Genomic DNA, 16,341 nt, shown 5'->3' with positions numbered 1-16,341 from the left:
CATACACTTATCTTATAAAATGCTGTGCGTTTTTAGAAATGATCGTCTGTTTCACTTTTTTTTTTTTTTTTTTTTTTTCATCTCAGTTACCCAAATTATATTTGGTCATCTACTACTTGGGTCTGTGACCTCGGGTTGATGATTTTTAGGGGTTGATGAAAAATTACAATTAAAAATAAATCCAAAAGTAAAAAACTAAAACATCAAGAACTAAAGAATATACATATAATGTACTCTTATGAAAAAGACTGATGAGAAGCTCGATATTGTCAGTGGACTGAATCGTGTGTCATGTCTACGGTACGTAACATTTCTGATGTTATTGCACGATACTTCGTTGTCTTCAGATGCAGTGTGTAGAATGCTGATGAACCCTAAATTACAACAGACGCCAGGAAGTGATTAATATATAGCTTGTTGCACCTCAGCTGACCAGGAGCACATCAGGTAATTGTAGCGCCGTTTAGTGCAGCCACTGATAGAAAACTCAGTTTTATGAAACGTGTTTGTCATTAGAGGGGGACGGGGGAGGAGGCATAAAGACGTGAAACGCGTTAAGTGGAATACATAGCAACGAAAGAAGCACGCTTTAGCACAAGGTAAGTGTAACGCGTGTTTATTTTCTGACGTGTGTTGTGCAAAACGAAGCTTTCAAAATAGACATATGTTGTTAGACCCCCCGTTTGAACTAATGTATAAAACGAAAACTTCATACTGAGTACATTGTACAACTAGGTTAATTTCCAAAACCGTACAGACTATACCGTCGGTATTTAAAAATGCTCCCAGTTAATCCACCAACTCATGACATTTCGCAATTTAACTGAAAAATACAGTGACAGCAGGCTGAACTTCATGATTAAGCAAAATGTACGCGGCTGAATTTTGCTTCATATTAGCCTGTTTCTTATTCGCCGTTTCTTACTCTTATTCTTATTGGCTGTAGATGTTTATAGAGGGCCAGATCTTAAACAATATTCATTTATTTGTTGTTAAACCCAACACGGATTTCTGGGTCAAAACAGCTGGATGAACATGGCACATATGCCAAAAAAAAACATTCACGTTGTGATCCTCTAAATATGTACTGTATGTACACATAGTTTCTTATTGTCTCTCATCTCTGAAAGGAGTAGTTCCACTTAAATTTCAATATAAAAACAAAAAAGACGAAGGCACAGATAGGTAGCTACATAGTGCAGATAGATTGATTCAAATTGGATATCGAACTAAACCAAACAAATTGGATAATGTACAATGAAGGGAACATATTTCAAATTGGAAAACATATTTAGAATCGGACACGAAAGAACATAATGTATTATTATTATTATTATTATTATTATTATTATTATTAATATAATAATAATAATAATATGACTAATATTAAAGAGTAAAAAACATTCATCATTTCTTATTGGTAGAGAGAGAGAGAGAGAGAGAGAGAGAGAGAGAGAGAGAGAGAGAGAGAGAATATTCCCAAAGGTCAAGACATTCCAATCTGTGAAAAGCTGCTGGAAGGTTTTGATGGAGAGTTCCAGAGGCAGTTTTAACTGTGAAGAATTAAGAGGTATAATGTTGAAAAGTGCACATTTCGTGTTTTATACTGAAAGCTATGATATATTTAACACTGGGCTCGGGATAATAAAACAACAGGTTCCAACATAATTTAAAATTGGCATATGTGCCGTGTTTGCCAGCAGTTTTGACAATGAAATCAGTGTTGGGCTGAGCGTTGTGATCGTTTATAGGACGTTTCAGACTACTGCAAGTCCTTCTGGATGGAAAAAGTATTACAAAACGTTTTCAGATACATGTGCCAAGTGGTCCTATTATTATTATTATTATTATTGTTGTTAATATTAATGTTCATCCCATTTTCTACAATGTGTATGTGAATGGATTATGTCTGATTTTTCAAAAGTTGATGGCTCTATGCTCATAAGTTAACCATTCCTCTTTAAAAAATAAATATTTGTCTCGCATGTTTTCCATTAAAGTCCGAATGCAGATTTATTAAACATTTCAGAAACTTAAGTCATTTTTATTTTATTTTATTTATTTATTAAACTGGCTTATTTGTGGAAAATAAAGAGCATGTTCAGTTTCATTTGCCTGGAATCCACTGTCAGCTGTTATTACTGATCAACAGGCGTACCAGTTGTGCTTTCATAATACAAGGCACATAACTCCAAGCTCAGACATTGTCTAACCTAATTCCAGTCAGATAAGGTAAATAAAGTCTTGTGGTGTTTAGATTGTCTGGTTAAGATACTGCATCACCATTAGTATCGGCTGATTTAGATGGGTAGTGGTTGGCAAGCCTTATATTTAGAGAACTCCTCCCATTGTGATGAAACTTGGTATGGAAATCAATTAAGAAGTTCTTGAGAGTATCAAACTCTAGGGCCATGATTCTGATTTGTGCTTTCTAATATAGGCTATATTAGCCCAATAGTTTTGCTTGGAATATACCAAATGTATTTATCTGCATAATTTCTAAACAATGACCATTAATCAGAGCAAGAATGTGCCAAAGCTGTAAATGTAATCAGATATGAAATTGAGTCAAACACATATATAAAGGTGTAATATGCATTGCATTCATACCAAAGAAGTCATGGCTGGCGGTCGTACACAGAATTACTCAACAGCGTCTGACCATCCTTTGTCCCGTGATATGAAGCCTAATTACATCGTTTATGTCCGGTTTGTTTGCCTCAATAGAAGGAGCTATTGATAGTGATAGCATTGGGGTTGATACACAAGAATCTGTCCCAGGAACACCAGGTAAGCTTCTCTATAATTATGTCAGCATATTGGCTAAATGCATATAGTACTGTTACATTAATGGGTCATTCTTCACAAGTGCAAATAGAGAGAGACATGACATGACGTGAAGCGCAAATACCATGTGACAATTCCAATTTAATCATTCCTTATATTTCATATCTACATGTATTGTATTGTAATTGTACATTTATTCTATACAGAACAGTTCAGTAGTGAAAGATTAAGTGTGCTGGCAGGTTATCAAAATAATAATTAAGAGCGTAACCCAAATATTGTACAAATAACCTTGATATCCTATTTACTGATGTTTAGTGCACCCTCTAAATAGCATGTGATGGTAATTTCAACTGTTTATAAAGTGCAATGATAATCACTGAATAATATAATATAAACATTTAGGTTGAGTTCTGTATAGATTTGTCTACATTTTACTGTAGACAATTCAGGAGCGGGGAGGAGGCTAGACTGTGGAGCGCAATTCCCTCGTGTCCCTCGTGGTGGAAACCTTCCCTCTGTCTGCTGTTCATCCACCGAGACAGTGTTATCATCTGTACCAGAAGGGAAACGGGCTCCACATCTTCAGAACCAAGAACTGTACTTTTCAGAAAGAGACTTTGCAGGCATAATACCAAAGAAGCCTTTATTGAAAATCAAACAGTTGTACATGTCCATAATATACAAAACAGTGCAGTACTGTCACACTCAAACAGTGACCAGATTACAAGTGTAGCACATGTTGATAGTGACGCTTCTCTTGAGCAGGGAATCCAATTTTCAGGTCCTGAAGAGGGACCATTAGGCTTGGGAGCTGAGGAGGACGGGGTAGACGAGGTGGGCACGGGGCAGAGAGAGAGAGAGAGAGGGAGAGTGGTAGAGCAGTTGTAGCCCAGAGGCAAGGTGGGTGGAGGACGATCCATGAAGCATGGAGCATTCTGTACGTTGGCGAGCTCTTCCTGTGTTCGAGACAAATGCTGGAATTTTCTGAAAGAGCACATTTTTAAAAAATGAATTTACAAAATGAGGAAGCAAGAGCAACAGTTACACAATGAGAAGATACAGCTGATAAAACTAAAACAGAAAGCTTTAGTTAAAAGTCAAAGCATACAAAACGTACCTGTAGTGGCCTAACATCTTTGCACCTATCAAATTACGGGAATATTGATGTATGCTTATAAAGGAGACCTCTTAATATCCAATCCAGTCAGCTAAAGACAATACCCACCATGATTTCAATTTAGTGACCTTGGAGTGACTAATAAAAGCATATCGTATCGGGTTTTGTTTAATTATATTTCATGCCTCATTAAAAATAGAAAGCTGTGCTAAATGTTGGATGTATATTTTGGATTGTATATATTTGATATCAGTTTTACTAATGGTTTCATTTCAGAAAATATGTCTATTGAGGTTTCTCATTTTAACTCGAGTTAGTACGGTAACTCTTCTACATAGTGTAAAGAGCTTGGTGGTTTCATTTAACACAGTAAACCAGGCACATTCTAGGGAGCAGCAGTCATCATCTGGAGTTCGTTGCAATTGGGAACATTTTTAATCCGCACCTGGGGACTATCTGGAAGTTCTTGGTTCGTTGCAATTGACCCATTAAGTTTTTAGTTTCGATGCCTTGTTCTGAGGAAGTCTGTTACTTTAAATTCCTAGGTAATTTCACATCAGCATAGTCTGGGGGAGGTCAAAGCAAGTTACATGCTGAAAGCATGTCAGTCAAAAGGGCAAGCAGCTGGTTGGTTAATGGTAGATACAGTAGGAAGGTGCTAAAGGTGTTAAAGGGACTATAGGCTTCTTGACAAAGGAAGTGCACCCATATCTAAAAGCTTGGCCTGCAAACCGGTGTGTTTAACTACATGTAGTACCAGATGATTGAAAATGAACATGGCCATCCTGTTATGCATAATTTCATGTTTGTCACGTTACACTAGTGAAGGCTGAAGCTTGTGAACCATTTGCCTGAATGTGCATGGCCAATATTGTAACTGTAATCTATTGAAAATACACACGTAGGGTCACATTTTTATATAATGTGTTATTTCCAGTTCCATATATTCTTGTGTTCTTGTGTTTGCCCACAAGACTCCTAAAGCTGCAGACCCATAAGAATCGGAGGAGGATTCCCTGTGCTTGGCTCCCCATGGATCCTCTGGGAGCTCGCTCGCAGTTCATCGATGTTCAGACATTACCCAGCTGGGACCAGCCTCAGCAGGGGGATGAGCCGGACTCCAACAAAACCAGCCAGCAGCTCTATAAGGACAGGGACACCGGCTCTCCATTCCCATACAGGGAACACATCAATAAGAAAGTGGTTCTGTTGTAAGTTTATAGAGGGAGGAGAAACCATTTCAATTCTGTAAAGGTTTTGACAAAAAGGGGACCCAGAAGTATTTCCCCTTTGTATATCTAAAGTCTGTTTAGGGCCCCATTTCAGGGATAGAAATAAGACTGACATTGCATAGTAGTTTTCTGGCTTTTCTATGAGTTTAATAAGACACACCTGAGCCTGTTACCTATACACTGTGGCTAATCAAGCTAGTAGTAAAACCTGGAATGGGTGAAACTGCAATACAGTAAGAGTCTTCTTTCCATCCCTGCATCTAATTTCAGCATACTTGTTTTTGGCCAGATTTGCTTCGCTTGTGTTTCAGTGCAAAATTTGCATAATTGTGTTTCTGTATTGAATATTTGGATTTTAAAACATGAGCCTTTAATGTTAGTCTTAGTGGCATGTTAGAGTTATTAATGTTGCATGTTGCAATTTACGTTTGTGACAGGATGTTCCTGACCTGTGACACTGACACACTTGTTAGTTGTGTAATCTGCCATTGGTTTATAGCCGGTCAAAAAATACTTGTACTGAAATTTGAGTATCTGGATCTCGGGATGTTATGTTCTTCACTACATTTTTATTTATTTAATCGTTTACCCGCTCTTGATATTTATTGTCTTTTCAGCAACGGGAATGTAGCCCTCTTGAATTGCACTGCCATAGTCAACACAAGCAATGAATCTCTGATTGATAAGAACCCCATTTCTGACAGCATTCACTTGCACGCTGGGCCTGAGCTTAAAGAAGAGCTTCTCAAACTGAAAGGTAAGCTAAAAAGCTTGTTAAAGGAGAGGAGGTGGGTTTAGACATGTTTATAATATGAAATACTGTTACAAAAACCTTTAAATGAAAGTCTCAGTAAGAAGACCCCTTTTATTGAATAGAATGTAAAACGATGGTGTTTGGCACAAAATGTGCAGGAATCCTAATCAGAACTTTTGAAGATGTTTAATATTCAAAGATGTTTAATATTGGCCCACAATGAAAAATGAAACCGTGTAGAAATTTCCTTAGTGAGTATAACACAGAAATATGTGGAACATTTCAAACTAAATAAGGTGATTTGAAACATGAAGACCTGGGGGGGGGGGGATATTACATTCAGCATTTCTTAGGATCTTAATGTACATTTTTTTTCCAGCTGTGACACTTTAGAAAAGCTAAAGCTCAGTTTTTCAGAAAAAAAACAAATCTGGAAACAGTTTCCTTTTTCTTTTTTTTTTTTTTTTTTTTTTTGCTGTAGGCTGTCGAACTGGGGAAGCTAAGATGACCAAAGGGTTTAACCTGGCTGCTCGATTCATAGTTCACACAGTAGGGCCCAAATACAAAGCCAGATACAGGACTGCGGCCGAGAGTTCGCTCTACAGCTGCTACCGGAATGTCATGCAGCTAGCCAAGTAAGAAAGAAGATCTTGCATCATCCAGCAAGTTACTGTGCTGTATTGGGTTCTAAAGCTAGAATAGACCCCGGTTATGGTCGAGTCCCTAGCAAGTGCGTGGAGTGAAATGTGATTTTAGATTGACTGGCTTTATTAGATCAATAAAGAAATGAACTTGGTTGTAGAGAGGTCAAGAATTGGATAGGCATGGAGACTAAACTGCTGTTATGTATAATATATCATCCAGGCTCTTTAGTCTTTCCCTCAAGGTGACCTGAATGTCCCCTCCTTCAATTGTGGCTACTTTAAACATAAGTCTGTATGGGCCAGTTGATACAGAAAGATCCCTTGATTGAGATGAACCCTCGCACGCCCAAACTTTAGATAGTCAAGCCCTGGGCTGTATCTCGGGTAAATCCAAAAAAAAAAAAAAGAAGCAAACTGTAATGTGGTTGTTGCCATCAATAACTGTTTTCTCATCATTTTCCTAGGGAGCAGGCTCTAGTGTCTGTGGGGTTCTGTGGTATTAACTTGCCCAAGAGAGGGTACCCAATGGAGGATGCCACTCACATAGCACTCAGTAAGTGTGCATTATTGACACGTTCTGTTTCCGTGCAGATCAGTTGAATGCAAGAGTATAGATCTTGCACACAATGTCAATTACAAAGAATTCTAAAAATGTAAACCACAACATAATCTACATAAACAGATTACATATGTTAATATCGGCTTTTTGTCTCTTGTTTTTGGATTTAGTGACTTTTATAATATGCTTAAGTGTTCAGTGGCTATCTCTAATCAAGTTGAGAGTGTACTTTCTCTTGCACTCTTTGTATGACCAACTACTCGCTTCACTCGTGGTCCTGACACAGCAAAGAGTGCATGAGAAGTACACTCTGAACTTGATTAAAGGTAGCCATCTAACAGTTCTAAACATACTGTACATTTAAGTCACAATTCGCACTGTTGTATTTTTACCATTTATTCCCCTTATTTTAGTAGACATAATAGCCACTTAACAAGTTTTGGTACTTTCAGTCTTAAAGACTTCATTAGAAGTCTTACAAAGTGACTGTTTTATACTAAACACTCTTCTAAAATAATAACCACAATCATCATAATAATAAACACATCAACCCCCTGACAATTTGGTCTGGGGGAAGTGGGAGTTGATAACAAGATAAATAATAATGGCAAGACAGAAACTCCTTTTAAAACGTTGTTGATATTAGCCTTTAGTGGCTTCACATGGGAATTAACTATTGGCTTATATAAAATGTTTATCCACTCTATGAAGTCTAATGTGTCAATTTCCACAGGAACAGTCCGTAGGTTTCTGGAGAACCATGGAGAAACAATTGAGACTGTAGTGTTTGCTGTGACAGATCTAGAGGAGGTAAGGGCAGACTTTATAGACCCATCAGAATACAGTATGTTTCGTGGCTCACGTGTTAGACCTACAACCAATCATATTGGTGCTACTTGTCACAAGGTATCCTCAGTTGAGCCGTAGGCTGTTTTGCTATCATTGAAAACATCAATATGACCGCCCTCACTGCTTCGTCAGTATGTTGGCAGGGTCGATTGCCTTTGACTTAAAGGTCCTGTGTAAGGAAGAAAAGTCCAAAAAGCAAATCCACTGCACGTCTCAGAAAGAGAGACCAAGAATATGAATATAAAACTAATAGGATGTTACGCTGTTTCAATGTTCGCATAAAGGAGATTTGCAAACTATGTAAAAGCCTTCGAGGACGAGTTCAATGAAAGCATCAGTCCAAGCATTCATGGCTTTTGATGCCCGTCACATTTTTGAATGTTTTAAAGACTGCTTAACAAAAGTCATGCCCTTGGGAATAGAATTCTGAGGCATTTCGGATCAACTGCATATGCGTCTGGGAAAGCAGGAGTTTCAGAAGAACATTGCGTTTAAAGACAATTGCTTTCTTTATGGTGGGGATCTAAGCTTTTAAATCAGAACTGTTTCCAGCCGTTTGTTAATTGAAAACAAAGTGACAGCTGTGCTCTTTACTTGTGGTAAACATTTCATCAGAATGTTACAGTTTTGTATGATTTTTTTTTAGTCATCTCCTTCCCGTCTTTCTGTGTGTTGTTCAGCCTGTGTATAAGAAGCTGTTGCCATTGTACTTCCCGAGATCTGTAGAAGAAGAGCACAGGAGTCTCCCTCTCATCCCTGCAGATATTGGCAATTCTGAAGGAGAACCAGTTGTACCAGAGAGGCAAATCCGCATCTCAGAAAAACCAGGCTTTCACGAAGGTGAGTGCTATTACCATGGGCCATTGGTTGCTTCATTTCTTTGAGAAAGGTGGCAAACTTTAAAAAAGTTAAAGGAGAGGGGGTGGGTTTAGACATGTTTATAATATGAAATACTGTTACAAAAACCTTTAAATGAAAGTCTCAGTAAGAAGACCCCTTTTATTGAATAGAATGTAAAACGATGGTGTTTGGCACAAAATGTGCAGGAATCCTAATCAGAACTTTTGAAGATGTTTAATATTCAAAGATGTTTAATATTGGCCCACAATGAAAAATGAAACCATGTAGAATCACTGTTTTCCTCAGTGAGTATAACATAGAAATATATGAAACATTTAAAATTAAATACAGAGTGATTTGAAACATGAAAACCTTGGGGGGGAGGAACCACTGTGGACTTCAGATCATTTATGTATCTGATATTACATCCAGCATTTCTTAGGATCTTAATGTACATTTTTTTCCAGCTGTGACACTTTAGAAAAGCTAAAGCTCAGTTTTTCAGAAAAAAAACAAATCTGGAAACGGTTTTTTTTTTTTTTTTTTTTTTTTTTTTTTTTTTTTTTTTTTTTTGCTGTAGGCTGTCGAACTGGGGAGGCTAAGATGACCAAAGGGTTTAACCTGGCTGCTCGATTCATAGTTCACACAGTAGGGCCCAAATACAAAGCCAGGAAAGATGGCAAATTCTATTTCTGTCTGGGATTTTCATATGAGATTTATTTTTGTGTGAAGCTATATTTTTTATGCATATTTTTGCAGGCACGTCTTCAGTACCCAAACTTTTTTTTTTCTTTTTGTTAAGATATTACATTTACTATTCTTTTGTTCATCAATCTCCACCAGGTACTAAATCCAGTTTAGGGAGTAAAATTTGCCATATGCCAGTTCTAGTTTCTGTATTTAGTCTTTATATCAAGTCAAGGATATAATGAAATACACATCACCCTTTGCTTCATTGGGTAAAACTAACCACATGGAACTAATTTGTCAGCCAAAAATTTAAATTTCTTTGCATTATGTATACATTAGATCGGGGCATGCTTCTTCAAAGATATTACCGATATCCTGAATTTGTAGTATTCCCACACAGAAGCATGTGAAAAGAAATGAAAATCACTTTTGAATGGGTTTAGCAGTCAGCCTCATGAAACTAGAAATTGTGCCCTGAAATTCAGTTTATTTTATTTCCCAGTCCTGGAGACAGAGATTTGTAGGTCTTTCAGTAAAGCGTGTTTTTGTCTGAACTGTTTACTCCTAAGATTTTCTTCCAAAATGCTTCCGCTAAACAATGTGTCTTGCTTTTCTTTGCAAATATGTATTCTCATCCCAACTTATCCAAGTGAAAGCACTGAAAGTTCCAATATGTAAGTAAACAGTGGGTTGGGTATATACTAAACCTATTTATTTACACAGTACTATAGATCATGACTATGACAACCAACCCCAAGACATCCAAAAATAATCACAGTTGTATTGAAGTCAATTGTTGAAGTAGGACACTGATTTTGCTTTAATCCAGTTCATGCAACATACATTAATACCTTTTCTGGGGGGTGGGGGTACCCACAAAAAGTTCAAAATCGCAAGACAAACAGTTTCAGACAGTCTGCCTTAAAGCAGCAGGGTGAAAGCCTGCCTGAATGCCAATTGCAGCTACAGGGCGGACAAACGAACGTCTTTAGATGGGGATGGTTTGAACAGGCTGGTGCAAATAAAGATTTTGTTGACACATTGTTGTTTAAAGTTTTCTGAGGAATTATTGTGTTTATTATACTGCATGTCAGGAAAGAAAGTTGTTGGATCTTTATTTTTTTTTTAAATGTTCAGATAGTTTTGGTTTTTTTGGTTGTTTTTTACCTTTTTTTTTTTCTTTTATGTACATTGTTAGAAATGTATATTATATTATATATATTATTATATATATTTTTTTATCCTGCAGTTCCCAAACTGTAGGTTGGGGTCGCAACATTGTCACTGCAAAGTGTCTTTTCCAAAACCAAAAAAAAGTACAACTTCAATCAGTTCATTTTGGTTTTGTTTTTCTTTGAAAGATTCAGAAGAGGAGGATGATTTGCAAAAGGACTTGTCCTTCGTGGGCTCCCACGCTTTTGCCCGAATGGAAGGAGATGTTGATAAGCAACGGAAGCTAATTCTGCAGGGGCAGATGTCAGAGGCAGCACAGCATAAACAACACCTGAGAAAGTGAGTCTCTGTTTAAACATGCCTGTCACCTCTACAGTCTCTTTAAAGGAGTTTGATTTCAAGACAGTAGATGGTGGAACACTGATCTGGTGTGATTTCTGAGGGTACCAGTTAAATTATTCTGTTTATTTATATTCAGTTTTTTTTTGTTTGTTTATTTTGTTGTTTTACAGCTATAACCGTTGGCTATGTAGAGCAAGAGCAGAAGACTTGTCAGACATTGCGGCTTTAAAGGCATTATATCAAACAGGTGAGTTTTTTTTTTTTTTTTTTTTTTTTGTGTGTGTGTGTTTCAGGACACTGGGGGCATTGTTTTGGGCAATCTTTTTAAACCTTGGCTTGAATTATTTCATTGTAAGTTCCACTGTTGCTACAGTAGCAGTGTTAAACCATTGCATCCCTCTTGTGCAAACAATAGAGATATGATTGCATTTGCTGTGGTTAGTTCCTACAAGTAAGCTTAAATGCAGAGCATATTTGCCTCCTGGGCTACATTTTAAAGGTTTTCAGTTGCATTGAGTTTCCAGTAGAGGGCATGACTGCTCTGCTAAATGGTTGTGGCTGAAGTCCCTCAGTTCCCTAACCAGCACTGACTGATGGTGTGAAAAGATATTTTGTGACTGATACAGAGGAACATCTCTCCCAAAGGATTGTCACTATGACATACATTTTCTCATTATCAAATCCCAACTGACAGATGGTCACGGTAAAGTCGTTTATCACTCTGGCAACACTGTAAATGGCATTTTATCATCCAACTGCAGCAAGCGCTATCGCTGTTCTAGTAGCTTGCCCTATTTATTTATTTCTAAAGAACTCCAAAGCATGAGACAACGGGCTGGATTCAGGTTTACTGGGCCAGTAATACGTTTTACGACGACTTATTTTTCTGTCCGATTCATAGAGTCACTGTAAAGTACCATTATTGTTGGTATAGTGGCGTTGGGTTAAGGACAATACCAATGACCCTGAATCTTTTGTCTTGCTTTAAATTGATACAGTTTTCTTTTAAGCAGCCTAAACATATATGTTAGTTGGTCCAGTGACTTGTTAAATGGGGGGACATGATTTGGAGACAGAACATGATTTGGACAGTCTGAAAATTGGGAATAAAAACTGAGCTATATCGGACATAAAAAATGTAACATAAAATAAGAATTAAAAAAAAAAAAAAAAAAAAAAAGTGCTGGCTTTATTTTTGTGCTGGGAAAGGTTATTAATAGTGGAGAAAAGTTTATTCATTTATGTATGTTATCTTTCTTTCCTTCCTAGGTGTGGATATCTGTGGTCGAACGGTTATGGTTTTAGTAGGAAGAAACATTCCTGTAGCACAAATAGACATTGAAAAGGTAATAGTTTATGACAGTATTATAAGTACTAATCACATTCTTGTTAATAACAAGGTATTCTCTTTTTTTTTTTAATTTAGTTTTTTTTATTTTGATTTATGGTAGAATCACTACTTCTGCAATACAGTGGTACTGATTTTACTGTTAACAGGGAGGAAGGGGGAGAGGAGCCTGGTAGATGTGATGTGTGTTTCTTCTCTATATAATTCTCCAAACATTATTAATGATCCTGAATCTTTGTGTGTGAACCTTTTGTGGCGTTGAACACGTTTGTAGATGAAAGCTTTTTTTTTTTTTTTTTAATTCCTGTTAACATTTAAGATAGTTTGTGAGTGAAAAACAAAGTGTGCAGCTTTTTTTTCTTTCTTCATTCGATAAAATGAATAAACCATTTAATTCACATACAATAACAGAGCAGTGAAAAGGTACAGAGTATCTTTGGAAAATCCAACAGGAAAGAATGGCTATTTGTATTTGTGAACGAGAAATCTTTCACATCTGAAAATCAAAGGTGTGTTCCCCATGTTAAACAATGTGCTTTTCTGCCAGGCCCTGCTGTATTTTATCCATGTCATGGATCACATAGTCGTGAAGGAGTATGTCCTGGTGTATTTCCATACGCTGACTGGTGAACACAATCACCTGGACTCTGATTTCCTAAAGAAGCTTTATGACATTGTAGATGGCAAGTAAGTGAATACGAGTTTGTATTGAACTCTCAACTCTGTTCTACTGCATTGTCATTGTGTTTCATAATGTTAATAAAGGGGGTCAAAAATGAATATAAAGTTAAACGATGCTGTATTGAGATGCGTCTCTGAATTGAGATACCATCTCCTTTTAAAAATAAAAAGTATTCTGCACTTCACCTGTAATGTATTCTGCACCTCATCAAATATGAATGCATCTCACAGTCTTGTCCCATTAGTCTGGTCCAGATGTTATTCAGGTATGCCTAGTACAAGTATTAGTAAACTGTACCTACTGTGTGGTTCCAAAAAGATAATCTGTCCAGAACCTTGTGACGCACTCGACCAATCAAGTGTCGCTAAACACATATGTAATGTATTTATTACGATGATGAAATCTGATTTTCTGTCACTGTTGTGTTCATACAAAATATGTTGCTAAACTCCCTAGTGTAGATCAGGTAGCACCCAGATGTTGTATAAACTATTTAATCAAGGAGTTACTCACAACCCAATGTCTTTATTGGATTTTTTTCTTTGCCTATTCACTTTATAAATGTACTGTAATCTGTCGCATATCCGATTGTGGTGGGACCAGAGTAAGAGCGGATATGTAAAAAGGCGGATAAATGAATCCTGTTTTAAATGCCATTATACACAGCTGTAACAATTACTATATTAACACATTGTTTTGACATTCGGCTTTTATTAGGGAGCTCCCCTAAATCCCTTGTTTAGAAAGATACAGGGTATTAATGCTTGTGACAGAGTAGCCGTCTGCCGTGTAGGTGTGTGCATTCATTGGGGAGTGACAGGCAGGAGATCGAGACGGAGGTTGAAGTTGATCACCCCGCATTCGAACAGGATTTATTTACATATCACACTGCAGAGCTCATGTGACACTACCAGCAATGGCAGCGCACAGAGCATGTACAACGCAGTACATAAAAACTTTGGTAGGATCTAAAATATTCTATTCTTCTCTGTTCAATAGTAAACTAACGTAGCTGAAGAGATTGATCATAGCGGATATATGGTTAGGGCGGATATGTGGCGGGCCGATATGCGACCGATTATTGTATTTTATTTATTTACTTTAAGTGCCATATGTATTTTTTATGGCTATCCACCTCTGTTCCATGTTTCTAAAATCAGTGTAGTATAATTACCGTTATTACTTGTGCTGAAGACCACTATTTTGGTCCCTTTAAGTTGGGAGACCACCTCATGGGGTGTATAGAGTTAAAGATAATTTTGCTCATTTAGAGTATTAATCAAACTTATCTGGAAAGCAATGTCCTTTCAAATTCAAGCGCCCTAAACCACTGGTTCAATTACACACTTTTTTTATGTGTTTGTTTGTTTTATCACAGGTATAAAAAGAACCTGCAAGCTTTTTACTTTGTGCACCCCACATTCCGTTCCAAGGTAAAGAAAATGTTCATGTCTTCCTGTAATGTTTAAAAGAAACATGAAAACATGTAACCAGTGGTGGTTGTCTATACAAAAGTGGTTTCAATAGTCTCCAGTCTTGGAGCTGCAGTCACAAGCTTGTTTAGTAAAGCATTTTTCTTTGGAACAGGTGTCAACATGGTTTTTCACTACCTTTAATGTCTCTGGGTTAAAGGACAAAGTTCATCATGTGGAGAACCTCCAGCAGCTGTTTACATGTATATTACCAGAGCAAATCGACATCCCCCCTTTTGTGCTGGAGTACGACTCACGGGTAGGTTTCTCTGTCTGTTAATAACGAATTAAAAGTATTTTTTTTACTTTATTTTATTATATGACTTCAGGTACTGATTTTAATGGTGGTGTTTTTTTTTAGTAATGTTTCTGTGTAAACGTGTTTTGGCAACCAGTTGGAACAAGCAGCTGGAACACACTTCAAAGGTTTAACTTGGAACAATACCTTGGAAGGAACCTGCAACCACTTGCATAGTTGATGGCATTTTAAAAACTGTATGATGTGCAGTGTGTGTCCTATCTGGAGGTTCACAAACAGTAGATGTTATAGAATATTAGACTCTACCCACAACTGGTTAAAGCACTAGCATTCAGGAAACTGGCTGTGCTACATACCCAAACATCCAGAAGCTGCTAGCTGCACTTGGCATTTGGTAAACATGATAATATTGTTAACATGTTAATACTTAACTAAAATTAAATTATTATCAGGATGTTAGAATTGCAACATAAGTCACATCATAAATATTGGTTGCTTAGTGCAGTATAAGAACTAAAAAAAAAAAAAAAAAATCAAACTTCATTAACCATTTTTATGTTTCAGGCATGACTTTTATAATGGTATACTGTGAGTCCTGGAATTCATTTCATATGCTTGCATATAATATGACTTTATATGTTAGGAGACCATGTGATTAAAGTCAACAACCCACGTGATGGTGGTGTTTTGAGGCTATAAAAAAACCTGAACCCGTTTGATGCTGATAGTTCTAGCCTTGTGTGAACTGGAAGCTGCTTCAGGCTTGCCAGTGATGGAGATGAGATGATCCGAGGAAATAAATAATAATTTCATTAAATATCATTGTTTCATTGTATATGGTTGCTTCTGCTAATCAAAGCTGTTTGCCTTCTGTTTTAGGTAAACGGGCCTTACCATCCTTACTACTCGTCATTGTCTGACCTTTGAAGAAAACCAAGGCTGTTTGGTTTCACGGACAAACATCCTGTCAGCTGGACATCCGAACTATGCGTGTTCTCTAACTATGAACGGAGAGCTTTTTTTCCCTCTTTGTTTGTACAAAGTAATTTCAAGCAGTGAAGCAATCAGAATGAGCTTCGTTCCACTTTGAGCCATACATTACACAAACAGTAAATGATAATATCTATCTATCTGTCTATCTCAGTTCAGGGATAAACCACTGATATGTATTAATTTGATATATAATTTTTTTTTTTTAAATCTGTATTCTGTAAAATAGTGAATTGCAGGTTATGTGTTTAGGGTGTCGCGCTAGTTAAAGCTTAAAAGATTCAACCTGTCAAAGGCGTGACTTTAGCCTTTAAAGGAGTGTGTGCAGTATTTAGTTTAAGACCCTCGAGTCAGTTCAGTCATTCAAAACACGGGGGGGGGGGGGGGGGGGGGCATATTTCACCCCTTGTTGTCTCTGTAAGTTGCTTTGGATAAAAACATCTGCCGAATGACTAATTATTAGTATTATTGTAGGTAACAAGTCTAGTGTTTGTGTCTGTAAATACAATCCATGTGTTCATTCGTTCAGATGACAAAACCACTACATCGGTGAGCTGTAGAAGTAGGCTACTGAAAAGAAACTTCGTATGGTCCCTGGAG

The 16,341-nt window shown here is 37.1% G+C and overlaps 1 protein-coding gene across 6 annotated transcripts; it reads left to right on the top strand.

Annotated features, from left to right (window-relative positions):
- The first annotated feature begins 396 nt into the window (after positions 1-396).
- On the top strand, positions 397-16,090 carry LOC121328109 (ganglioside-induced differentiation-associated protein 2-like). Of its 6 annotated transcripts, none has more exons than XM_041272602.1 (15): positions 397-599; positions 2,728-2,790; positions 4,882-5,118; positions 5,757-5,896; positions 6,375-6,528; positions 7,002-7,090; positions 7,830-7,906; positions 8,626-8,785; positions 10,837-10,987; positions 11,161-11,237; positions 12,260-12,336; positions 12,886-13,025; positions 14,399-14,453; positions 14,608-14,751; positions 15,631-16,090. In XM_041272602.1, exons 3-15 carry the CDS (start codon positions 4,940-4,942, stop codon positions 15,676-15,678), a joined length of 1,491 nt encoding a protein of 496 aa, XP_041128536.1. In that variant the 5' UTR covers positions 397-599; positions 2,728-2,790; positions 4,882-4,939; the 3' UTR covers positions 15,679-16,090. The 6 variants fall into 6 exon arrangements, with proteins under 6 accessions (XP_041128536.1, XP_041128541.1, XP_041128535.1 ...); XM_041272604.1 differs by lacking the exon at positions 397-599 and adding an exon at positions 1,443-1,570; XM_041272607.1 differs by lacking the exon at positions 2,728-2,790 and having other exon boundaries at positions 14,653-14,751.
- The last annotated feature ends 251 nt before the right edge of the window (positions 16,091-16,341 follow it).

The sequence above is a fragment of the Polyodon spathula genome, chromosome 15, assembly GCF_017654505.1.
Source record: "Polyodon spathula isolate WHYD16114869_AA chromosome 15, ASM1765450v1, whole genome shotgun sequence".
NCBI classification, from domain to species: Eukaryota; Metazoa; Chordata; class Actinopteri; order Acipenseriformes; family Polyodontidae; genus Polyodon; species Polyodon spathula.
This window is presented reverse-complemented; position numbering and strand designations above follow the sequence as displayed.

Excerpts from the sequence above, each read along its gene's own strand:
- LOC121328109 (XM_041272601.1), top strand. The coding sequence starts at position 4,940 with ATGGATCCTCTGGGAGCTCGCTCGCAGTTCATCGATGTTCAGACATTA. Across the intron at positions 7,091-7,829 it reads TGCCACTCACATAGCACTCA|GAACAGTCCGTAGGTTTCTG; the intron begins GTAAGTGTGCAT and ends CAATTTCCACAG. Across the intron at positions 12,337-12,885 it reads CACAAATAGACATTGAAAAG|GCCCTGCTGTATTTTATCCA; the intron begins GTAATAGTTTAT and ends CTTTTCTGCCAG.